This window comes from Carassius carassius, chromosome 13 (assembly GCF_963082965.1).
Source record: "Carassius carassius chromosome 13, fCarCar2.1, whole genome shotgun sequence".
NCBI lineage: Eukaryota > Metazoa > Chordata > Actinopteri > Cypriniformes > Cyprinidae > Carassius > Carassius carassius.
Genome location: NC_081767.1, coordinates 2,143,354 through 2,162,255, shown reverse-complemented (window position 1 = coordinate 2,162,255; position 18,902 = coordinate 2,143,354). Strand labels below are relative to the sequence as shown.

At 35.6% G+C, this 18,902-nt stretch overlaps 1 protein-coding gene across 6 annotated transcripts in view; it reads right to left on the bottom strand.

Moving 5' to 3' along the window:
- The window catches only part of LOC132155827 (CMP-N-acetylneuraminate-beta-galactosamide-alpha-2,3-sialyltransferase 4-like), a 38,997-nt gene that overhangs the window by 13,700 nt on the left and 6,395 nt on the right, over positions 1–18,902 (bottom strand). For 2 of the 6 annotated variants that reach the window (XM_059564538.1, XM_059564543.1), the window contains exons 2-4: positions 5,003–5,074; positions 918–990; positions 682–771 (exon numbers count right to left, since the gene is read on the bottom strand). In XM_059564538.1, coding sequence (XP_059420521.1) covers positions 682–771; positions 918–990; positions 5,003–5,024 — 185 coding nt within the window. In that variant the 5' untranslated portion in view covers positions 5,025–5,074. Of the gene's footprint in view, positions 1–681; positions 772–917; positions 991–5,002; positions 5,075–5,427; positions 5,479–7,792; positions 7,866–18,902 lie in introns of all 6 variants that reach the window. The other 4 variants (XM_059564539.1, XM_059564542.1, XM_059564540.1 and 1 more) reach the window with 3 other exon arrangements.

Below are 18,902 nucleotides of genomic sequence, written 5' to 3'. Positions count from 1 at the left end.
TATGCAGAATGCAATCTAAATTTGATAACAGTAGAAAAGTGGTAACAATAAAATTATGCACTTCCTTTTTTCTTTTTTTTAGATCATGTAGATATTATGTACATCTTATTTATCTGTAAATTCCTCTGTTTCACCATCATTTGTATGAGCAAGTATGCAAAATTCTCTACTGTAAAAATGTACTACCATCAAAAGATGGAAATGTATCATGCATTTGTGGCAGATTGCTGCCTCAATTGCTGATTAAATGGAATCAGTCTTTTTGTATGTTTGTTTGTTTGTTTGTTTAGATTGTATTTCTAAAAAAGGCGTCAAGTTTTGAACCACTCAGATTAAATAAAAACAAAACAAAAACGAATAACAAGCTTACAAAGTCATTCTATTTGCATTAGATAAATACTGATGTACTTGCAAAATTAAACATTCTTTCATCATCAGCTCATCTTCACATCATTTTGAAAAATGTTGTTAACCAAAACCTTTCGGTTACTATTGACTCCCACTGTATTTCATCTCATGCTATGTTCCACAGAAACAAAAGAGAAAGACATACAGCTTGGGAATGACGTGAAAATGAGTAAATGATGACAGAAACATAATTTCCAATTTTCAAACTCGGTAAGCTAGTTTCAAGATAGTTTCCCCAAAATAGGTCATACATGTGAATATGAGGTCACATACTTCAATTTAAGACTGTCCCACTTTCTCTTCATGCGATAGGTGTGACATAGAGAGACAGTGGGCTGAGGGGACTTTCCACTGCCTCCATAGCTTAAAGAAAAGAAGAAAAAAAGAAAAGAAAATCAGTAGTTAGCATAAGTACACCTTGAAAGCTTTGCATGTCTCAGCCTGAGAAGATCAAAAACCACAATAACCAGTGAAAACATAATGTATGTAGAGCAGGTGACTGTACTAACCTCTCAAAGTAGAACTGGGAGCAATAGTAACAGATGAAGAAGAGCACAACTGGGAGCAGTCTTAAAATCCATGCTGGAAGAGAAGGAGGAATAGAGAGACAGGTCATTAATTAACATGCATGCATGATTGATAAAACTGCCAACTGGGTAAAGGGAACCCTTGCTTATCTTGCTTCACTGCTCACAATCTACCGCAGGTTAACTATTAATCCTGGGTATTCGTAAAATGACGTTTGTTCTAATCTGCATATTTACAGAGGCAGTGTCATTGATTTTCATAATATAGCACAAAAAGCACTCCATTTATAATCACTAAAAAGCTGTCACCCACTTCAGTTCATCAAAATCTCGGTCGCGATCTTATGTTCTGATATAATCAATAAACCTCTCAAAATTGTGTTTACACATTGTCTGTTGTATTGAGAGGATTCATGCATCCCAAAACAAAACAAAAAAACCCTTCTGGAGTTTTTAGCGGTGAATGAATTTGACGAACTTAAATACAATGGCCAGTCAGTTCAAGAAATCAACAGCTACGTCTGTGATTGTGCTCAGTGACACGAAAACTCATTTCTAAATAGTCAAGCCACCTTTATATGTATAGTGCTTTATACAATACTGACTGTTTCAAAGCAGTTACAACTACAGTAATTAGTTGATTAGTATGAGGGGCCGTACCTATTTTTTTACATTTATTAAATGTTTATTTCGCTCTGTTACTGGTCAAACTAATCTTAAACAAACAAACAAAAATCCATGCAACATTAACCAACTGCACAAAACAAAAACATCAGGAGGGCTGAATGAACATCTCTTTATTAGTAGTAGTGTTTTATTACCTTAATTATATGTGTTCTGCACTTTGTCTGTAGGCTACTTTCTGTACTGGAAGCTCCTGACACCAAGACGAACTCCTTTTGTGTGTAAACACATTTGGCAATAAAGATCTTTCTGATTCTGATGAAAATGCAAATTCAATCTCTAACAGCAGGTGGCGCTTATAGAACAGTAGCAATATAGTGTTTCTCGGGTTATTGCTGATAATATATCATAATGATCACTATGTTTGTGTTACCGAATTACATACTGTCAGGAATAGTCTGCCCAAGCAGAATTTATAACAATTTGCTATTTACACGAGCGATAGATAGCGATAGATTTTATTTACATTAAAATATCAGGATGTTCTGTTATTTATACTACTTATTGCAAATAGTGGCAATTATCTGCACCTCAGTATTATAGTACATTAATAACGTATTGACTGTAAATTATAATTTTTATTCAAATGATTAAATGGATGCCACCTTATTTGGACAATACCCTACCTGATACTTTATTTTACATTTTTTGATAGTTTCCTTCATTTTTATTGAAAATAAATACCTTTCCAGTGTGATATGAGATTTGAAAAGGAAGAAAAAAAGTTTGGTAAAAGGCAGATTCGAACCCGGGTCATTCGCGTCAAAAAGACTATGATAAGCACTTTACCATCTATGCCACTGAAGCTGATAGCTGCCTGCCATCTTTTATAGTGTTCACTATCCCTATGACACATTTGTGGGTGGAGCTACTGTAAATAACCTCCTCCAACAAGGTGTGCTATCTGCACTTAATGTAAACAGACATTCTGAAAAGAAAAAAAAAAAAAATCCATAGATGCTTATAATACATGTTTCTGGCAACACGACTGAGGCTGAGCCCATGTCCTAAATCACAACTCGCTTATATAGAAATACCACACGAGAAGTAGGCTAAGTGCAATACCACACGAGTGCAAATGTGATGCTTATCTTGGTAAGACTTTAGAATAGGTAACCCCTATCAGTTGCTTATTAGCATGCTAATTACTATAATATTAGCCATGTATTAGTGCTAATTAAGAACATATTAATGCCTTATTCTACTTGACCTATTCTATTCTACATCCCTAATCTTACCCAATACCTAAACCTAACAACTACCTTACTAACTATTAATAAGCAGCAAATTAAGAATTCATTGAGAGAAATGTTGTAGTTAATAGTTAACAAGTGTTACCTGTTCTAATGTGTTACCCTTATCTTATACAACAGTTCATTAAGAAGTTAATATTGTGTTATTTTAGAAACGATGTTGTCTGTTTTGCTTAATTTTGCCAACGAAAATATAAAGACAAATCAGAACTGTTCATCTCAGAGCAACCCACAGCAGCATTTCATTTCTTAATCCACGTTTTGAACGAATTTGGAGAACCATTTGGCACGTTAACCCTTGGCATATGCATTGGGTTTAAAGTGGCGCTGCAGAGATCAATCTGTGTTTGATATCAAAGTACAGTGAGAGTGATTCAAAAGCACAAGGAGTCTCTGCTTTCTAAAGCTCTCGCGGTTCTTTGATGTCACACAATGATCGGTCTGATGGTGATGAACCATTCATAAAGAACCATTTACTTCACTCCTGAATGAATCAGCCATTTGAACGAATCAAATGAGTATGAATAAATGACTCGATGACTTAATCATTAAGACATTTACCACCACCTACTGGCAGTTTTAGTTTATTATTTAGATTATCCTTTCATTAAAGAAATCATTTCATATTTCATATATCTTTTCAGAGCAATTTCTCCAAATTTGATGTGCAATTAATTAGATTCATTATTTACGACATCATGTAATTAATTAGATAAAAAATGTAAATCGCTTACCAGCTCTAATATATATATATATACACACACACACTATGGGGCTGGTGGATGCTTGAATCCTGGTTGACAAATGTACTAAGGTGTGCAGTTATTATTGAGATTCACTTAAATGATTTTGAGTAAAAACAGAACAGAGCTGAATTTAAATCTGAAATTCAGATTTGATTATTTTGTCTATGTATGATGCAGTCTTTGTATCTACTGATAGAATTAAGTATTTAGGATGTGGCAGAACTGGGCATCTGAGTCAGTATCTGTGTATCAAGTGCCTTGCTAGCAAACAAATGTTCAAACCATGTCTAAGATCATGGAAGATAATGATTCGACCGATAGAGATCAAAAAAGGTTGAATGTGAGCTTGCCTACAGAAGAATCCATGGACACGAAAAATAGTTTGACAAATTGTTTGTCTGATATAAAAAATCTTTATCAGATGATATTAATTTGTCTAAGTTGGACATGGATCAAGCTGTCTTCAAAACTCCACTAAAAAGAAGAAGAGTCAAAGCAAGCAAGATAAATAAGCATAGAACAAAAGAGCAACACAGATACAGTACTACTGAAAGTGAATTTTCTGACTTTGGGACTTCAAGTTGTTCGCAGAGTGAATGGAAATGTAATGATTACAGTCCTGATGAAATTAAGAGGTTTTTAAAATTGACAAAAAAATCAGAGAGGAGTACAGATTTCAATTTCTTTTCTCTGCAACGGTTTGTGGGAAACAAAATCAGAGTTTAATGAGTGAAGGCTGCTTTTCTGGATAAAGAAGCATATCTCCTGAAAAAATGTAAAAAAAATAAATAAATAAATAAATAAATAAATAATTCAAAATCAGCTGAAAAATAATGATGACAAAGTGGCATAACTATTTTATCCTTATATTGGCTGTGTTTCGTTTCTTTTTCTTTCTTTAAACATGGCAAATATCCATATGGCATCTTTAAATGTAAACGGAGCCAGAGATGATATAAAGACAATGCAAAAAAACTAAACAGAAACAACTTATTTTTTTTACAAGAAACACAGTTATGATACAAATGTTGCAAATTGAATAAAAGAATATAGAACATCACATAGTGGAGGAGTTGGCATCTTGTTTGCGAATAATCTTACTCCAAGCTCTTTTAACATAGAAGAAATTGTGAAGAAGAGGCTTTGAAATTTCAAGCTCCCTTTGAAAAAAAAAGTCAATTTTGGCATAATTGATCAGCTCTGTTTTCTCATGCCTACTTTTATAGTATGTTGTGGCACATTAATTTTAGAGTCTCAAAAAGAGGACTTCAACTGTGTAGTCCACAGATTTGTTTGTATTTGTTTGTCTATTTTGCATAAAATTATTTAAAATACAGATTTTCCATATTTCCAATACTTTTTATGAGTGTGTTTGAATACTCACTTTTGGCTGCTTTTAAGGTCATCTTCACTCATGCCTTTGCCCTCTGATTTCTGAACTGCCCATACTGCTCTGTTGAGGAAACACAACATCACATTACTTGATGTAGAAACTACACGTTCACCCTCTCTCTCCTCTCTACGTGACATGTACGTGACAAAAAAACCCACAGAAGGCACACAGGAGGTTAAAAATAAAGTGTTTGCACCTTGCAAGTGTTTCCCTTATCTGTTGAGTACGTTTCACTTCCTCGCTTTTTATATGATAAACCCACTGTAAATTGTTTCTTTGTGTCTCAGTGTCAGAGTGAGAGTCAAGAGAGCTTAATTAAGGGGTCATCGGATGCCCATTTTCCAGAAGTTGATATAATTCTTTAAGGTCTTTATGAAAAGTCTATACAATTTCTCAATGGTAGTGTAAAAAAACACAAATTTACCCTGTCAAAATCAGCTCCGTTTTTAGCACATTACTCTAGTCCAGGGGCGTCGGACTGGGGGGGTAAAGGGTACCGAGTACCCAGGGCCCGAGGCAGGGGGGGGCCCTTAGAAGTCAGTTTTCTATACATACATATACATGCACTAACATTTGTATAGCATTTATGTACAACTAAAAAAGTTCCTGTGCAAAACTAAACTTGTAGTTAGGCGCTGGTTTGGTATAAAAAAGTCATTTTCATGCTGTGCAGGGCCCCACACCCCTCTCGAATCAATGCAAATGGTACGACCCGCAGGTCAGGTGCTTCTGCTGCGGACCCGCGGTGATTGAATCAGTTGATGAGACAGGAGCTGGAGTGAGCCGTGAAGAGTCATGTCTCTCCTTAAGAAAGGAATATCAGGGGCTCAAAAACGAAAAGAGAAGCAGAATAAAGAGAGAAGGGCAAATGAGGGCAAGCAGTTGCTCACAAATTTTTTTGAAAAGAGAGGTGAGCTCCAAATGCATCATCAAGCATTGACATTGTTTTAACATAAATATCTACTCCCGGTAGAATAGCATACATTTATGTTTGCATTTATGAATAATATACCAATACTTTACAGTATCACACCCTTCATAGCGAGCAAACAATGTTTCTGATTATTACATGGCTTGGCTGAATTCCAATGTAGAATGCGGTCTGTTATTTCTTGATAACAGACCGCTGCGAAGTATAACAGACCGTTGCCATGAAAAACAGCGCGTTGCTATGGACGCGGAACGGACTATTTTCTTTGGCGGAAGCAATACAATCGTTTTTAAATCAATAAACTCCTTTTTAAATCAATAATTCGTGGCAAATTATTTATTTTGTGGGTAGCCATGTAATAAGCGGGATAATGTATAGAGAGGCGGTCGTTATAGCGAATAACAACCCTGACAGGCTGAACAGGACCCCGACACGAAGCGGAGGATAATGTAATCTAACGTTATACATTATCCCTTACGTAAATAACAGGGAGTGAGAAGCAGACGGAGCTCAACACACTGCCACTCCAGGCAGCTGCCTAAACGCTTGTCTCCTCTTCTGCTGCAGTTCTCCCCACTCTCAGAGTCAGAAGTTTACATGAAAACACTGTATATTTCCCTCCATTGTCAAAATCTAACACCCGAGAAAACACAGATCGTTAGCGCCTATTTTACCGTATTGTTATGCAAATTAGCTCGCACACGCTCTTACATTAAGTACAGGATTGTTCTCAGTATAATAATGCACATCTTAATGATTGAAAAATGACTTATTTTAAAACATAATTCAAAGACTGAATGTCTAGTTTGGCGGTTAGTTTACCCTGTGATTCTATAGTCTAGTCTGCATTTATTTTAAACAGACAAATAATCATCAATTATCTTGTACTTAGCCTACACTTTAAAAAAAAGGTATTGTGACAATAAAGGATATTTTAGCAACCATTTGAAGCCATATATTTCAGTTTCAGAGTCAGACCCTGCAGCAGCAGGCCCCTCATCATGGCTAGGTGAAAGCAGTGACAGTGAGGTGGATGTGAGTGTGACAGTGAGACAAGGTTAGCTTTTTAACACTTAGTAATTAGTAATTAAGTGTTAAGAGGAAATAAGCAAAATTAGTACATTGTTATTGTACACATTTAAACTTTAAAGTGTAATTACTAATTACAGTTTAAAGTTTACAGTTTAAAGTTTAAATGTGTACAATAACAATGTACCCATTTTGCTTATTTCCTCTTGTAGCAGAGGCAGAAATAGAAGATGAGGTTGATATTCATATAAGTGATCAGAGGGAAAGTGAAGAATGTGATGAAGGTAGTCAGGAGCAGGAGGACAGAGCTGAAGAGGAAAGAGAAGAGAATGAGAGACTTAGGGATACTGGAGAGGGATTGTCAGAGGACCCAGGATTATGGCCAACAACTCTTACTGATAAGCACAGGAAAACTATTGTTCAAATGCTAGCAAAAAACTGGACTTTAAAGACCTGATCAGCAAATTTGCGCATGCAAAGACCCGTCAATGGGCATTTAGTAAAAACTGACATTATTTAGTTTGTGTTTCAGACCAAAGTTTTTCTCATTTGGTATGGTCATTTTCAGAACTGCTTTACAGTATATTTGATTTAGTCCAGGTTTGGACCTGCTAGACCTTTTGTCATCTCAGTAAGTAGTACTTTCGACAATAAAACAAAAATATATTAATCAGAGTGTGGCCTATTTTGTTTACATTTTAAGTGTTTTTATGATAAAAATGCAATACCTTACCTATTGGTATCACTATGGTATTGGGGGCCCAGCAAGATGGTTTGTACCCAGGGCCCAAAATTTGGTGCTACGCCCCTGCTCTAGTCCATGTTGCTTTACAATGCTAATGAGCTCTGATGACCCCACCCCTCTCTTCTGTGGGGTGACGGCGAGACTGTAAACTTCAGATTAGATTAGATTAGATTCAACTTTGTCATTGCACATGTAAAGTACAAGGCAACGAAATGCAGTTAGCATCTAACCAGAAGTGCAATAAACAGTAAGTACAGGATATAAAGTGTCCACAATATGTTATAAATGTACAATAAATATACAGATAAGGCAGTACTATGCAAATAATTAGCAGATTATTAAATACTATCAGTATGATATACAAATAGGTGTAATATACAGATGGATTGTGTAATTAGTGCATGTCCAGTATAAACAGAAACTATGAACAGATGAACATCTTTTACACTAGAGCAATGGACAGTACAAAAAAAGTGCATAGAAAAATATTCCAGTGTGCAAATGGATCATTCAGTATTCTGGACGAACAAACAGTAGTGCAAGTAATAAAAAGTGTATAGTTTTTTGTTTGTTTTTTTAAAGCGATTTGCAAAACCCTTATACTCAGTTCTTCTGTAGATGAAGCTGGATCATGAATGATTTGTGTGAACTTAAATGCATTTAGGAAGATCGGGAATCAGCGCATTTCCTTCAAAAACAAAAGTAACGTTAATCATCTGGGTCTTCAGCGGCTCAGATGCTGGCAGTGAATGACTATGTTTATAATTACATCTATCAACAGAACACCTCAGTTGCTTAATCTGAGACTTTCAGATGCTTAAACTAAGGCTTAAACCAAACCAGAACGTCGCTTGCTCTTTTACAAAGGCTTGATTTTGTTTTGGGGGTGTACTAGAACAGGTTTTTATGTGTGAGAAATTATTATTCACATTATTATTCACATATTTTACATTATTACAACACCGCTCTCCCCAGTCTGGCATGAATGGCTTGAATAGTTCCTGTATAAAATAAAGGCCCACCTTCTGAAATACAAAATGTGCTGTGATTGGTCAACTGGGCCAGTGTGTGTTGTGATTGGCTCCACTCCGCACCTGGTCGGGAAATGTTACCCTTACCATAGCCACCTGCTGCAAGCTTCAGTGTATCAGTACATTTGAGCGCGATTTAAACCCGGATGATTGTAACCACTCTAAATTCGTCTGTCTTGGGAAAGCTAGCGTGTCTCTAATGTAGTTATAACACTCGTTGTCCTCTCTAGTGCAGCTCAACCAGGTCTCGTCCCATTCGTTGATATTTGTGATATCACAAATCCCAGAAAATATGCTTTGTAGTCCAATCGAGTCGTTCGTTGTAGTTTTGCAGAGTGAGTTCTGTTAAATAAAATATCTCCCTTTTAAGTGGACTTTGAGCTTCGTAACTTTGCAGATCTTTTTTTTTTTATACTCAAACAGCAACATTACAGACTAACTAAAGTCGAAAAAGTGAAAAGGCATAAAAGGACCCCTTTAAGTCTCTCCAGGACTGTTTAAGCTGCACAGATTGGGAAGTGTTTATAAATGCTTGTGTTGATTAAAATGAATTTACAGAGACTGTGTCAGCTTAACTTTCTGTGAGGACCTTGTTATCCCCAATAAAGAAATTTGCATCTATTCAAAAAAATAAAGTTGAGTATATGTTTAATACTGGAAATTTTTGTTCTGCATGGGATGGGTGAAGTCCTAAATGGGGATGGATTGTAAGAAATGTAATATTTCTTTTGACAGGAAGCTTGACTTTGATCTTGCCAATGTTTTAAGGTTAATCATGAATTGGCAGCTTTTAAAAACGCTTCCTTTGAGCAAAATAGCGTTGATAGGGATACATTCTTAAACTTTTCCCTGGTATTAAAGAGAGGAAAAGTCCAGGCCCTAAAGGAAGGAATCTATTATTGAACCTGTGCCTAAGAATAACATACCACAATGTTTAAATGAGTACAGGCCAGTAGCACGTACCTCTTTGATTATGAAAACATTTGAGAAGGTTGTGAAGGATAAGCTTTTGACCATGGTATAATAACATTTAGATCCGTTTAGCAAATCATGAGGGTGCAAAGACTTTTGTGCGATTAGTTTTTATCGATTTATCAGGACTCATATCTTAGCAGAAATTTTAGATAGGGTTTATAATATTGATTGGATATTGAATCTGATGTATTTATCATAAAGTTTGTGGATGATTTAGTGATTGTTTCTCTTTTAAACAGTGAGGATCTTGATCATGGTCCTGTACTGACATATTTTTTCGACTGGTGTAAATTGTCCTTTCTGGATATCAATGTACTCAAAACTAAAAATATGATTATAGATTTTAGGAAGAATCCTACAGACATCTCTCCTTTGGACATTAATTGCTTTTCACGGTTTAACATTATTATCTACTATTGGTTGTATTTTGTCCTTAAATTAGGGCTGCAACTAACGATTATTTTGATAATCGATTAATCTGTCGATTATTTTTACGATTAATCGATTAATCTTTATGTACTTATATTTTAGTTTTGCCCATTTTTTCCAATTAAATTATTAACAAAGGGTCTTTATCATTCAACATAGACTTTTTAGAGATTTTAACCATTTTGCATTGTCATATCCTCATCAAAAATATACCTGGAGTTGTTTTATTATGTGTTAGTAATCCTTTGTCAAACTCTTCTGCAATCAAAACACTGACCCATACTCTAGCAAATTTCACAAGGAGATTTCAAATAATGTTTTCACCATGGCAGTCCTTAGAGCTCCTAAAGTAGTTTAACATCCCGAACAAAGCTTATTAAGGAATCTTTCAGAAAATATTTTCACGAAGAATAAGAATAAAACTGAATAAATTTGCAGTACATTGCATTTTATTATTTTTTTCCTGTAAACACACAACTGGGAAACAGCTTTATATCTTATGCTGTGAAATTGTAAACAATCCTTCGAATAAAGTGCCAGTAGCATGAAACCTGAATGGAACTAACAATTTAAAGTAAAATCCATCAGAAGGTTGTCCAGAAAAAAAAATTTGACACACAAAAAACATGTTGTGTGAAAAAGAGCAGTGAATACTTAAAAAAAAAGGGCATTTCAAATACATTTACCTCTCTCATTCAGTCATAATTAGGTTGCAAGACTGAATTATGACCTGGTAAACGACAAACTGATCACAGAACATGTTTGTAAATCTTTAAATGTTAACTGTTAAAAAGCAATGTTATTAGCTTTTACTACTAACGTTAAATATTTGCAAGCAACAACATTGTACTGGAGAATCTGCACAAATAAAAGTCTTAAACAGTTAAACAGTTCAGTAGTGCAGAGATTACAGGTTACTCTTCTTTTTTGAAGGCTCAAAGTAAAGTACTCCCACACTTTGGATGACTTCGTTCGATAAGTTTTATCTTCCGCTTTTTCCTTTTTCTTTCTTTTTCTTTCTCAAGCTTACTCCACTGCCGTCTGTCTCCACAATCTCGCTGAATGCAGCAGATGCAGTTCGGGAAGCACGTGACATAAAAGGAGGCCAGCTATTGGCTATTCGCTACTTCTCCTGCTGTACTGGCTGAATAAAACCTGCGGTGGCTGCCACACTTTGGTCACCGCAGATTAAAAAAAAATTTGCACAAAATGAGCCGCTTACGGCAAATAAAGTTTGTTCAGCAACTAATCGATGACTAAATTAGTTGACAACTATTTTAATAATCAATTTTAATCGATTTTAATCGATTAAATCGATTAGTTGTTTCAGCTCTACCTTAAATCCAGAGAATTGAGAAGGAGCAAGGATCTTTGATAGTACTGTACTGAAATCGTAGCAAGCTAACGTTAGCTAGGCTATTTCTCCCTCCCTCAACTCAAGTGTTTTCCACATAACTTACTATTACTATTCAGATCAGAAAGAAGTTGGAAAGCACTTGTTAGATGCACGAAACGTACTTTTAGCGTTAGGTAACGTTAAGTGCCTATTACCAACACAATACAATCTGAAGTTAATACATACATAGTTCGACCGGACATAATAACTGTTATTTGTGATTGCGCATGTGATATCAGGAAGCAATGCATACACACATGACGTGTAGCGTTCGATAGGGCGTCTACCTATATGATGTCTATGCACACAGTAACTGAGGTGCATAACTGTTCAAAGAAAAGGCTCATTAAACTAATGCACAGATTTAATAGACTATGTATCAATATCTCTTCCCTTTGTACTAGTGATGTCTTGCTCGCAAACGAATAGTTTGATTTAATCGGTTCTTCTTAGTGAACCGATTGAACCAGTTCATCAAATAGGACTGAATTGCTTGAACCGGTTCGCGTCTCAAGTGTTAATCCACAATTAATTAACTTTTTTAAGGTGGCCAACACTCCCTGAGTCGAAATAAACCAATATCACAGAGTAATTAATTTACTCAAACAGTACACTGACGGAACTGTTGTGAAGAGAGAACTGCAGATGAACACGACCCGAGCAGCTTTCTATGCAGACTCAGAGGACTGTGCAGCCTGCGCACTGTTACCCCGTGTTGATTCAAGCTCATCATTCTGCGCACAGGATGCGCATAAGCGCTCTGTTGCGATCTATATTGGCGCCTTAAGTATTATAATATTTTCTGCGAAATCAAAGATTGTTAATAGTCTTTCTTGTTCTGTCCTAGATCTAATAAAATTATTGTACTGTATTGTCAAAACAGATAAGTACAGAAATTCTATATTGAATAAAAAAATAAAACTGTGCTGGTATCGGATTGGATCGGAAATTTTCGATATTGGATCGGATCGGTTCGGTTCTGAAAAAATGGTATCGTTGCATCCCTAGTAATGTGATTTTTATCATTATAGGATGGATGTTTAAACACAAATTGTGAATAAAAACAGAAACCAGTGATGTGGAAGTTCCAAATTTCAATATTTTATTCAGAATGCAACATAGATGACATATCAAAAAAAAGTTTAAACTGAGAAAATGTATAATTTTAAGTGAAAAATAAGTTGATTTTAAATTTCATGGCATCAACACATCTCAAAAAAGTTGGGACAAGGCCATGTTTACCACTGTGTGGCATCCCTTCTTCTTTTTATAACAGTGTGCAAACGTCTGGGGACTGAGGAGACAAGTTGCTCAAGTTTAGGAATAGGAATGTTGTCCCATTCTTGTCTAATACAGGCTTCTTGTTGCTCAACTGTCTTAGGTCTTCTTTGTCACATCTTACTCTTTATGATGCGCCAAATGTTTTCTATGGGTGAAAGATCTGGACTGCAGGCTGGCCATATCAGTACTTGGATCCTTCTTCTACGCAGCCATGATGTTGTAATTGATGCAGTATGTGGTCTGGCATTGTCATGTTGGAAAATGCAAGGTCTTCCCTCAAAGAAACGACATCTGGATGGGAGCATATGTTGTTCTAGAACTTGGATATACCTTTCAGCATTGATGGTGCCTTTCCAGATGTGTAAGCTGCCCATGCCACACGCACTCATGCAACCCCATACCATCAGAGATGCAGGCTTCTGAACTGAGCGCTGATAACAACTTGGGTTGTCCTTGTCCTCTTTAGTCCGGATCACATGGCGTCCCAGTTTTCCAAAAAGAACTTCAAAACTTCAAATTTAGATTCATCTGGCCACAGAACAGTTTTCCACTTTGCCACAGTCCATTTTAAATGAGCCTTGGCCCAGAGAAAACGGCTGCGCTTCTGGATCATGTTTAGATATGGCTTCTTTTTTGACTTATAGACTTTTAGCCGGCAACGACCTTGACCGTTACGCACAGAGATTGTTCCAGATTCTCTGAATATTTGGATGATATTATGCACTGTAGATGATAATAACTTCAAACTCTTTTAAATTTTTCTCTGAGAAACTCCTTTCTGATATTCCTCCACTAATTTTCGACATAGCATTGGGAGAATTGGTGATCCTCTGCCCATCTTGACTTCTGAGAGACACTGCCACTCTGAGAGGCTCTTTTTATACCCAATCATGTTCCCAATTGACCTAATAAGTTGCAAATTGGCCCTCCAGCTGTTCCTTATATGTACATTTAACTTTTCCGGCCTCTTATTGCTACCTGTCCCAACTTTTTAGGAATGTGTAGCTCTCATGAAATCCAAAATGAGCCAATCTGGCAAGACATTTCAAAATGTCTCACTTTCAACATTTGATATATTATCTATATTAAAATTGTAAATAAAATACAAGCTTATGAGATTTGTAAATTATTCCATTCCTTTTTTACTCACAATTTGTACAGTGTCCCAACTTTTTTGGAATCGGGTTTGTACAAAAATGTAAAATGGCAAAAATAAAAAGGTTGCTAAATTAAGGACACAACAATCTTCTCCAATTACCAATAATAATAATAGTAATAATAATACACTGATTGACTTGTTTTCTTTAAGAATTCCTACAATTTACTCAAATTCACAGGGATGTATTAAACTTGTGAAATTAATCATTGCTCAGTCAATGTCTTGCAGCATTTCTGTGGAAATCTCATTAAGGGTTTGTAAACTCCCACAAAAGCATAAAGAAAAACAAGAAAGATCCATTATCACAGACCATAAAATCCAATGCATGTCATCCTAAATAAATAATGTAATATATATAATTAAGTTATTAATTACATAATTTTGCTATCTGGGTGAACTAACCCTTTAATATTACAATTAATTTGCTTTGTAACAATTTCATAGTGCATCACCGCATTACTGACACGTTGTAACTCACAGTGAGGAAATAAAAAAATAGGCTATTAGCTTAGACTACTCCTCAATGAAAAAATGTCTTTTAAAACAGGTCTATTTTAGCCTACAATGAATTATAGGCCTATAGTCTAAATAAAATTGTTACACTTCAGTAACACTTTATCAATTTTATGCACCAACTTTCAAAAACAACCTGTTCAACACGAATAATGTTTCTTCTCATTGATTTCACTTTGTTCGGGCCACAAGAGAAACATTAAAGAAATAAATGAAAACAGTTCGATATACCACATATTAGGAGATTTCTCTCTCGTCGTCTCTGAGAGAATACGCGCTGTTAATGAACGACTTTGAAGGCATTTTGAATGATCCCAGTCATGCCTTGCAGAATGTTTTTAAGATGCTTCCTTCTACTCAAAGATATTATTTGCCTTGATGTAGGACCAATAGATTTCAAAATTATAATTATTATTATTATTTTTATTTTTTTATTTCAAATATTTGTATGTTATTAATGGAAGTCACTGTTTTTATCTGTGTGTTTTTATCTGTGTTGTTGTGCTTGTTTGTTGGCTGTGAAACAAATTGCCCTTCAGAGATAATAAAGTTGACCTTGACCTCTGTCACTCTAACAGGAGTCTCAGAACAGCCTGATTTGAGGAAGGGGATTTAAAAAAAAAAAAAAAAACACTGGGTGGATTTTTATCATTATAGGACGGATGTGTAAACACACTTCCAACATACATTTATGTTCAAACAATAACAAAAGTGAATGTTGCATCTGATGACCCCTTTAAAGAAATGTAATGTTACACTGATTCTGGATAAGATTATCCACTCACAGACCGAGCGATACATGCACACGTGCACATGCATGATCACATACATACAATATTATGGTTTCCTTTCTTATACAAAAATGTCAAATGGCAAAAATAAAAAGATTACTAAATTAGAACACAACAATGTGCAAAGTTCTCCAATTACCAAAAATAATAATAATAATACATCTGATTGACTTGTTTTCTGTGAGAATTCCTGCCATTTACCCTAATTCAAAAGGATGTATTAAACATGTGAAATTAACCATTGCTCAATCAATGTCTTGCAGCATTTCTGTGGAAATCAGTGACTCATTAAGGGCTTGTAAACTCTCACAAAGGCATAAAGAAAACAAGAAAGTAAAATAAAGTCAAATGTATTTTAATTTAAGAAATACCTAGCCTTTAAATTGTTGTTTGGTTGTTATGTTTCATAAGACATACATATTTATGTTTTTGCACTGCAGTGTTCCAGAGTCTTTCATTCATTTTCAGGAAGGAAATGACAATAAAACCACTTGGCCACACAAGCAATGGCATTACCAATGAAGTAGGATACTTCTTCATAGATGTTTTCTTTTTTAGTTACTGTAGTAAAAACAACAGTTCCCAAGAATTTCACTAGCGCAATACCATTATCACAACAGAGCATAAGATGACACTCATGACAAGAACAAAACAGTCAAGATAATCAGATAAAACGTTCAGAATTTAATGTCTAATAGTTCATAGTTTTTTAGTTGAATCATCAATGTCTGTTTAATGTCAATTAAGTACTGTCCAGATATTTAAGATATATGATAATTATTATATTATTCACTCGCAGAAAAAATAAAAAAAGTACAAAAGCTGTCACTGGGGTGGTACATTTTTCAAAAGGCACACCTTTGTACCTTAAAGGTACAAAAGTCTACCTTTTGAAAAAGTACCGCCCTAGTGACAGCTTTTGTCAAAAAAATTCCAAGAGTATATTACATTATATTACATAAACACTGATTAATAATAAACTCTAATGTTTCTTGATGTACCCTATGAGTAATGCATACTGAACAATTACATTTATTAATAAAACACTACAATAAAAACAGTTACATGAACTTCTCTGAATCATATCTGCTAGTTTAATTCAAGTTTATCTCATGTGATGCAGGCCAACAATACACCGAATGGACATCAACTGTTCACAGGCCTGAATATTGTGCACATGCTCTGCAGCTCAACAAGAATTTTACAATTCGGATGAAATGATTCACCTACAATACTGTTTGAAAGGGTGCACACAATACACTATCTGTAAAATTGCCTTCAAGGTAATCAGCCAGTGTGGTATTGTTTGAAATTTCTCCCAGACACATCCTGGACACATCCAGGTCTTGCCTTTCTTTTCCTCTTTTAATTTTTGCTGAAGGAAACAGTAGAAAAATTAGTTTGAACAATAACATCCAGGCATTGTACATAATCGACCAATCATGGTGCGTGAGACAATGTGATCTACAGAAAGCAGTCAAAGCGATAGGCTACATATCAGGTGTGTTTGACTTGAAGCAGGTCTGTGCAGATCGATCGGTGTTTGACATCAATGTACCGAGAGAGTGATTCGAAAGCATAAGGAGCGTCTGCCCTCTATAGCTCTCACGGTATTTTTATGTCATTGGTCTGCACAGCACAAACAAAGCCAAAACCCTAGCTATCAGTATCTGTAAAATCCACTATCTGTCGAGCTCTAATTAGCAGAGCTGAAAAGCATCCAAGTTAACTCTTACACGATCAATAAAACTCTAAAGCGTCACAAAATAACCACACAAACTATTCTAGAAACCTGATCTTATATTTGCATTTTGGTCTACTATATCTCAATACCCAGCAGTTTAATAAAACTATAAGTGGCAGTGCGAATCACAAATGAAATCGGTTTCGTCACATGACCAGCATTGAAGTTTGTTTCTACTACTTTTCACGTGATGTCAATGTATAATTTCAGGATAAACCTTGTGAACCAAAATCCAGCATCAAGTTGTCAGCCTTATAACCTCAAAAATGTTAAGACCTTTGTTATGTGATTACATTCAGAAAATGGTCAATTTATTATCAGTTGAAGAAACGCTGTGACCTAATCATGAAAAAAAAGTTAACTATAGTATGGAAAAATGTTGTTCTGAATGAAAGAAAAGCAAAAGAAAGCACAACAACAATTATTGGTATTTTATCCAATCACATGGAAGCCACTCGATGCATTTATGCATGTAAACCTGGTCAAAACAATTTGCTTCAAACCGAGCATCAGAATGGGGAAGAAAGGTGATTTAAATGACTTTGAATGTGGCATGGATGTGGTCTGCTATTTCAGAAACCGCTGGTCAACCATATCTAGGGTTTATACAGAATGGCTTGAAATGGCCCGAAAAAGAGAAAACATCCAATGAACGGCATTTCTGTGGGCAATAATGGCAATGGGAACTTGGGCTACAGTAGCCGCAGATCACAACAGATATCAGCTGAGAAAAGGAAACTCAAGCTACACCTAATTAACACGGCTCACTGAAACTAGACAATGGGCTGCACAGAATCACTGGTGCCTCTACCTACATTTCTGCTAAACTTAAAAAACATACCTACACCTACAAATCGCTGAGGTTTCCAGTTGAGATGAACATTAGAGGCAGTAAAACACCTATTAAATATGCCATTTTTAAGCTTCCTAATATTGTTTTGGGAGTCTTCTACAACAGGGGCCTGTTCTTCATACATCGCTAACGCAGCTGGATTTGATTGTTGACAACTTCGAAGCTCATCCTGGAGTTGCTGTAATAGCAACAGGTCTGTAAACCTAAACCTGCTCGAGAGATACAGTGGAGTCAGCTGGTCCACATGAACTGGCACTGATTCATCTTTCAAGAGTAAGTGTTTGAGAATCACACATCAACACAAAACATTGATTTTAACCACTCATTCTTTGCAGCATCATCTTTCAGAAGTGAAAATAAAACTAATATGCTTTCCTTAGGCATCTTCTCAACATGATGTTAACAAGCTACAGAGTTTGTGGGCGGGGTCAAGTTGTTCACAGCTGGCCAACAGAGAGCATATGCGTGCAACATGTTACCCTATGTCTGAGAAAAGATTCCAACATTTCTGAAGGTGCATATATAAAAATATAAATGCATTTTAATTTACTCATTTAGCTGACGCTTTTATCCAAAGCGACTTACAATTGCTATATATGTCAGAGGTCACATGCCTCTTGAGCAACTAAGGGTTAAGTGTCTTGCTCAGGGACACATTGGTGGAACCCAGGTCTCTCACACCAAAGGCATGTGTCTTATCCACTGCACCACCACCCCATATATATATATATATATATATATATATATATATATATATATATATATTAGGGATGGTCGTTTTCTGCAAATATCACATTCGAATATTTGAGCTCACAAAAAAACGAATATTCGAATATTCGTTTATTTAAATTAAGTTTAATGAGACAGACGTTATTTTTCAGCAACATTTACTGTTTCCGTCATTTTGAACAAGCATACACACAATAAGCTTGAACACTACACATCGTGTTTTGTAGCTGAAAACCTTTAACAATGCGTGCAAACAAACAAAAGTACAGATTAACAAAAGTGAAC